The sequence below is a fragment of the Triticum urartu genome, chromosome 1A (assembly GCF_056163025.1).
Source record: "Triticum urartu cultivar PI428250 chromosome 1A, HENAU_Tu73, whole genome shotgun sequence".
Classification (NCBI taxonomy): domain Eukaryota; kingdom Viridiplantae; phylum Streptophyta; class Magnoliopsida; order Poales; family Poaceae; genus Triticum; species Triticum urartu.
The window spans coordinates 562,018,853-562,026,306 of record NC_141873.1 but is presented as its reverse complement, the minus strand read 5'-3'; the positions used below and the strand labels follow the sequence as shown (position 1 = coordinate 562,026,306).

At 55.3% G+C, this 7,454-nt stretch overlaps 1 protein-coding gene across 1 annotated transcript; it reads left to right on the top strand.

Annotated features, from left to right (window-relative positions):
* The first annotated feature begins 3,761 nt into the window (after positions 1-3,761).
* Positions 3,762-6,884, top strand: HCF243 (Serine/Threonine-kinase pakA-like protein). Its single transcript, XM_048693715.2, has one exon. The coding sequence runs from the start codon at positions 4,082-4,084 to the stop codon at positions 6,623-6,625; it is 2,544 nt and encodes an 847-aa protein (XP_048549672.2). The 5' UTR covers positions 3,762-4,081; the 3' UTR covers positions 6,626-6,884.
* The last annotated feature ends 570 nt before the right edge of the window (positions 6,885-7,454 follow it).

Here is a 7,454-nt window from a genome sequence, read left to right as displayed (position 1 = left end):
ATTGCTCCCCACCGCCGTGGACGCTGCGTCCTTGTCGGGCACCGGGTCGCGCCGGGGAGGGGCGACCACGGCGGGCGTGGCGCCCCAGACCTCGAGCGAGAGCGCGTACATCCGGAGGCCGTGCCCGGGGTGCGGGCAGCCAGTGCCGGCGCAGAGCGCGGCGTCGGCCTCCCGGAACCGGCGCCGCAGGGCCCGGATCCTGGCCTCCACGTCCCCGAGGCTGTAGTCCGTCCTGCTAAGCCGGCCGAAGAAGATGCCCACGAGGTCGGCGCCGCGGGGGAGGCCGCCGTGGCTCCAGAGGTGGGCGCGCAGGGACTGGAGGACCACCGCGTCGTCCTGCTCCGACAGACGGCTGCCGTCCACCGGCGCGGCGGTGCTGGTGGGTACCACTGGTGGGTTGGGGCCGACCGGCCGGACTGGAACGGGGACGGGAGTGGAGGAGGAGCCGGCGTTGGCAGCCGCAGGCGGCGCGTGCTGGCTTGCAGTGGGCGCGCTGGCCATGGCGAACGGATGGAGGTCAGCGGGCCGCGGGCAGCGTTGCCTCGCGCTGTGCGGCGGGAGGAGGGCGTGGCTGTTTTGGAAAGCCCGGGTGCGCGCCTTCGGTTTGCCGCGCAATTGGCGCCGGTTTCGCGCCAAACATTGCATTACGTGCTGCTGAGCTTCACTCAAATCTAAGAGCACGGCGTCCATGTCGTCGACACCAAGATCTTGCACAGCTTTTACCAAAAGCTGGGTTGAAGATGCTGAAGAGAGTACGCTAATAAGTACTCCCTCCATTTCACAATGCAGTGCTTCCTCTATCCACGTGTTCCAATTTTGATCATAAATTTAATTACTAAGATCGATTGCGGCGAGAGCAAAAATTATATCAGTGAATTCGTATTCGAAAGAAGTTTTCAATTATATAATTTTTTTCTCCCGCCACAGTTGGTCTTATTGGTTAAATTTATGGTCAAAGTTGAACCTCGAGAAACGTGGGCACACTATATTTTGAAATGGAGGGAGTACTACAGGAGCAGTGGTAAATATTATTAAGTGCGCATCTGCATGCAGAGCCTTCAATGGGACTCGCCTCTCATCGTGACTGTAGTCCTCCCCAGCACTTCGAAGTCACCGGCCACTTTCCAGCAGCAGGTGAAGCGAGGAGAGGACAAGAGTTTCAGGCACAAATGCGACAGGGTTAAAACGTACTAACAGAGAAACAGAGTAAATACACCCACCATGCGTAAAAAACCGAAATCCCTGACAGGTTTGACCCACCATATCCATGAGAGGCCAAAGCTCTTGCCCAATCAGTAACGCAGTGAAAACCGGCCCGCACGGTCAACCCAGTAAAAATCGAGCGGGGGTTGATTCCTAAACAGAGTTGTAATTTTTTTTTTGAAAGGACCGGTTTTGAAGTTGAGGGTTGAATTCTAAACCGAATGGCAAGTTGAAGGCTGCGATGTGTTTTTTTTTCCTTTACCGTTTATCATTACGGTTTTGTTAAGTCTCAGTCGATTTAGACTTCGCTATGTCTCAGTCGATGATATATTACATTCATCTTGCATTGAGATTCGTACACAAATTTCTTTTTAGTTTTTCCTTTTTTTTTCTCATATACTATATCACTTGACCGAGTCTCAGTCAGCTGAGACCTAGACGCACCCTTATCATTACCACTTCGTGCCCGTTTACCAGTCTGCGTGGCATCAGGTTTGTGCATCTTGGTTGATGTGTGCATGTGACGGAGATTTCTCCGGCAATCACCTCGGACGGGCCGCTGCCACCGTCCTCGAAGAAGGTCCTATCCAGTGCGTGCACGCTTCTGTTAGGATGATCTCCACCATGTGGGCCCAACGGCCCACCGGGCCCTTAGATCCACGCCCTGATCGGGGGCGCTCAACCCACTATGATTGACTGGCCCTATCACGTGCACTATATAAAAGAGGTGGGGGGTGCAGCTCGCAACAAGAGGTTCGTCGCGATGCCGTACACCCCACCAACAACCCCTACCGATCTAAGGTTAGTGCAGTGATGACGGGAAGCACCGCCACCACTACTCTCTATCATCACCGGCAACATGGACGGCACCGGGAGCCCCTCGAGCCACAAGGAGAAGGTAGAACTACCGGTAATCCCTAAGCCTACTCCAATCCAGGGGATCCATCAGCTTCGGCTCGCTAGGAGCACTTCTGGTTGTTTGGTCGCCTTACCTATGAAAACGTACGAATAAAATACCTTGTAAGATATTGAATCCTCGAATGATTTTCTTTCCTGTTGCTTCGAGTAAGAATGAATCAAATAGATTCATATTTATGGAAAGCACCTCAGGAAGAAGCCGTGGAATTCTAGGCTTGAACCCTTGCTCGACTGCATGAGCAAGGAAACCAATGTGGCAAAGCAGCAATGCACGATCCCCATCCCTCATCAGGCTTGACAAGGCTGATCTGATGAGGTGGACCAAAGAAAAGATAAATGGCATATGCACCAGCAGTGAGGCTGTCTAGTTAATTAGGACCACCACCGGTCCGTGTCACGCCTTGAAGCAACAGCCACGCCAAAACAAAACAGCGAGGCCGTTTGCGTACGGATTCAGAATCCATGATTTATTAGCACGCATCTGGCTGATTTATTCTATAATCAATCTGCTACGGGTACCATTTTACATGTGCTCCCTTTGCTATCAGAATCAAAATCAAAATCAAATATTATTTGAGCCTGGTTTATTTTGGAATCAAAATCAAATATGCTACGGCTACCATTTTACATGTCATCCCTTTGCTATCGGAATGGCGACGTCGACAAGGAGGAGGACTAGCGGCACCGCCACAATGGAGGGGCGGTCGACGAACCACAAGGGACGGCTTGTATGCCTTGCTGTGACGCATCAATTCTTTTCTTACTTGTTGAGAATCTTTTTGAGCTTTCTATGCAGACTTTCTAGGGCCTCTGTCATTAATAGGAAGGAAAATGTCTTTTTTTGTATGATAACACCATTCGTTCATTTGATTCAAAGGAATTGGCAATAGAAAAAGTGCAGGAATTTTTCGTATAGTTTTTATGTTGCACTCAAACCTCCTTACATTTGTATGCAAAAGGAGCAAGGCAAAGACCATAAGAGGTATAATTCCAACCTAATATCACCTTTGCATATGTCATAAACCTAATTCGGATACTTCTTTCTCGCAATCCACTATGTTCTCCATTCTCGCGAACCAAGCACGCGATTATGCAAAATCCCTGCGCTCTCACAACGGAAGCACCGTGCAGCCGAAACTCGTTGGCCGATCAATGGACGATGCTCCATGCGTCAGATGCGCTTCATTTTAACCCATGCATCATGCATGTATGATTAGATCAATAGGATCATCTATAAATCGGCCGAGCACTGTCGTGCGTGTAGCAGCGCTCTTTGCACAATGCATCGTCTTGCACACGCAATTCTATCACATTCATATGTTCATTTTATCTTTTTAAATCCAAAAGATCACATGATGGTGAGAGCCGAAAACCCCGTCCTCCCAACCCCCGTTCATGTGTGCTTTCACGGCTTCTTAAAAACTCGCAAGTACGTACGTACGTACGTACAGTGTCCTTGGTCTTTGCCGATACATACATACATACGTACATTGATACATACACATACCCTGGTCCGTGGTACGTCCACACCACGGCCACGCACATGCGCGCCGGGCCAGCCACCGCTCGCCGGAGCAGCCGCAAAAACATGGACCCCTCCACCCCACTCCCCGGAGTCCCCGCCACCTCCACCTCCACCTACCGCCAGCTCGAGCAAACCCTACACACCCCTCCCCTCCCGATCTCCATTACCCCATCATCCTCATCATCCTCGTCTCCATTACACCCATCATGACTGATTGCCGCTGCTGCTAAGCACCACGGTTAACGAGGCAAGCCCAGCTCGAGCAGAGCAGAGCTCACTCCCAAACCCTACTGCGGCAGCTCACTTATTTGCCTGCCTCACTCCCCGATCCTCATAGTAAACAATAGGAATAATAAATTCGAGGAGGAAAAAAACAAGGCGAGGTCACAGGCTCGGCTCGCGCATCTCTCCTTGTGCTGCCCCCTCGCGCGCCTGATGCGCCGCAAGAAGCACTTGGACCGCGCTGGCGGCGGCGGCGGCGGCGGCACCGAGCTCTTCATCTGCTTCACCTCCCGCCCCTCCGCCTCCGGCCTCCGCCCCTCCGCATCCTCCAAGGCTTTCAGCCCCGGCCGCACCGCCGCCGGCGCCGGAGGAGCGAGCGGAGCTGGTTCTGGCGGTGCTGCCGACGCGGCGCCGGCCGCGCTGCTGCGCCCGTCGCTGAGCAGGCGGCTGAGGAACAGCGGGAGCCTCAAGGGCGGCCAGTCGCCCATGTTCCCGCCGGGCACGGCGTCGGGGGGCCGGCGCGGGCGGGGCGGGATGGAGCCCGCCGAGCCCTCCTCGCCCAAGGTCACCTGCATCGGCCAGGTCCGGGTCAAGGGCGGCAAGCGCAAGCCCAAGCACGCCTCCTCCGCCGCCGCCGCCGCGCTGCGCTCGCGCTCCAGGCGCGGCGGCGGCCTGTCCGGCTCCGAGGCCAGCTTCCGCCGCGGGGCGGACGACCGGGACGCCGCCCTCCACCCCGGCGCCAAGAACCAGGGCTGGGTCTACCAGATCCCGGTCAACATCTGCGAGGCGCTCAAGACCTTCGGCTCCTGCGGCGGCCGCTCCCTCTGCTCGCCGTCCCGGGAGCGTGGTGGGGGCGCGCCGCGCTCCGGTGCCGCGGGAGACAAGAAGCGCCGCCGCGCCCCGGCCGGCGGCAGCTGGCTCTGCGGCGCCGCCGTCGCGCGGTGCCTCCTGGCGATCCAGGAGGAGGAGGACGACGTCGGGAAGGGCTCCGCCGTCGGGCCCGCCGACGAGGCCCGGGAGTCGCAGGTGGGGCTCGTGATGCAGGGCTGGGACGTGGAGGACGACTACGAAGAGGAGGACGAGACGCGCGTCGTCGTCGGCGAGGTGGAGGTGGAGAAGGAAGATGAGATCTTGCTGGTTGGAGGCAAGGAGGAGGAGGGGAGGGTCAGCGTCTGCATCCCGCCCAGGAACGCCCTCCTGCTGATGCGCTGCAGATCCGACCCCGTGCGCATGGCGGAGCTCGCCACCCGCTTCTGGGGTTCCCCTGCGGCGGCCACTGCCAGCGTCGGCCAGGTCGACAATGAAGGGGGCGTCGGCGGCGTCCAGGAAGAAGAAAAAGAGGAAGGCCATGCCAATTTGGAAAAGGAATGTGAAGAGGAAGCTCGGAATTCAGCGGTTTCCGCCGACGGCGAGGTATGCCGCGAGCGCGGCGTGGTTGAAGATGACGGCGGCGAGGCAGGGGATGCTGGTCAACCGGAGTCTGAAGACGAGAGCTCCAAGCGTGGAGATATCGGGGAAGAAGAGAATGATGGAGGCTCCAGAGGAGATGCAGAGGAGAAGGATGAGCCTGTGGAGGCTCAAATTGTTCGCAAGGACGTAGGCTTGGAGGTTGAAGCTGCTAAGAGCGAGAGCCAAGCACCGGCAATGGTGGAGGCTGTGGCAGACACCAAGGAGGATGCTGATGCTCCAAGAATGGAGGAAGAGGTGAAGGGCAGGAGGTCAGTCAGCAGCTGCTCCCCATCCACAGCACTGAAGGAGGACCGCAAATTGCGGCGGCTGGGCAGCACCAGGAGGCGCGTTTCCACCAGCAGCAGGGCCTCCTCGAGCAGCGATCGTGTCGACAGGCGGCACAGCTTCTCCGCCGAAATGGAGGCGCGGCGATCGAGCTTCTCGAGCTTGAAGGACTCGAGGAGGGCAAGCTTCTCCATCGACAGGGATGGCCGGAGGTGGAGCTTCACCATTGAGCAGGAGCACCTCGTCGCGGAGCCCAAGGTTTTGATGGCGTCCAGGAAGGGGAAGAAAAATTCGTCCGAGGCCGAGTCGGAGAAGGACTGCCCTGTTCTTGTTGCTGCACCGAACAGTGTGGAGGAAGCCCAGGAGTGCAATGAGGATGGAAAGGAAGAGGCCACAAATGATGATGCTGAGGAAGATGGAACAACAGCACAATGTGGCGAGATTAACACGGAGGCTGAGAAGGTTGAGACCGGAGTCGATGAGGAAAAAACCGTTGAGGTGAAGCAGGAACAGAGGAAGAAGAGTGGCGAGCTGCCGGATTGCCTCCTGATGATGATGTGTGAGCCCAAGCTCTCCATGGAGGTCTCCAAGGAGACATGGGTGTGCAGCACCGATTTCGTCCATTGGAAGTCTCACCAGGGTCAGAATCGCCGCCAACAGAAGGCGGCTGCTACCGGCAGCAATGCTGCTGCGTCAGAGGAGACGAAGGATGATTTAAGCAATGCTCCGGACGACACCGGTGTCGCGAAGGATACAGAAGAGAGCACCGTAGTGCAAGCACCGGCGAACCCCGCGTCTATGCCACCCCAGGCCGCCCCGAAGCCACCACTGAAGCCAGCAGTGGAGCAGAAGCTCAAGCTAGAGCTGCCGAAGGTCGCTGCCAGCGTGGTGGCGTACGCGCCGCTCGTCCTGAAGCGATGCAAGTCCGAGCCGCTGCGGTCGTCTGCGCGGCTGGCGCCCGACACGTGCTTCTGGAAGGAGGACCGGCACCGGCCCCTCAACGCCACCGGGATCGGCTTCTGATCCCGGACAAGCAAGCTGGTACGCCCGCTTTAGCTAGCTAGTTAGTGACCACCCCACGTTTCTATAAGCTTTGTTCTGTAATAACTGTAGTGAGCTTTGTTGTTATGTAATTGTAGTGAGCTTGTTTTTCCATGCTTGGTACGTGCTGTTAGTTATGTGATGGATATTAAGCAAGTTACATGAGATGAGAATAGATTAGGGAGGACTATGTGTAAAAATCTCTGAGGTTTGCTTTGCTTTGCTTTGTTCGGTGTGCTAATTTCCTTTCCCCGTTATGATGGATGATGTTTGCGCATTACCTAAAAAAAACATGATTGTGGTTTAAGGGTTGTTGTGCCAATCTACATCTTGCATCTGCATGCTTTTCTGATAATGTTTGCATATAAGATAAGAAGGTTATCCTGTCCTTGAAGACAAGATATGGAAATGCTTTCTTTTCCTTGCAAAAAGCAATCTGGGAGCATATTGTGTATGCAATCATTCAGGTTAATGGTTTTGTATGACCGGTGCAAAAACCATGCAACCAGAGGAGGATCTTTTCCTTGGTTGCTTGTGCCTGTATGATGGTGACACCTCAATTGTTTTGTTGGTTGGTTGTAGGTGGAATTTTACAGTGCCCTGAAATTATACATTGTTCATTTGAGCTTTAACCTAGCAATTCCGGGACGTTGGATGATTGCATTGAGTTTTTGTTCTGGTTAAATCATCAAGCTCCTGAACTGCTGCTGCTTCTGTGGTTGAGTTCGTTGGCTCTGTAGTGCACGGAACCTACAAGCAAAATACGTACTACTAAATTTGTGGATGGATTGGAGGTAACATGCGTGCTCGT

What these genes read in the sequence shown, in the direction of transcription:
- HCF243 (XM_048693715.2), top strand. Translation starts at nt 4,082, where the DNA reads ATGCGCCGCAAGAAGCACTTGGACCGCGCTGGCGGCGGCGGCGGCGGC.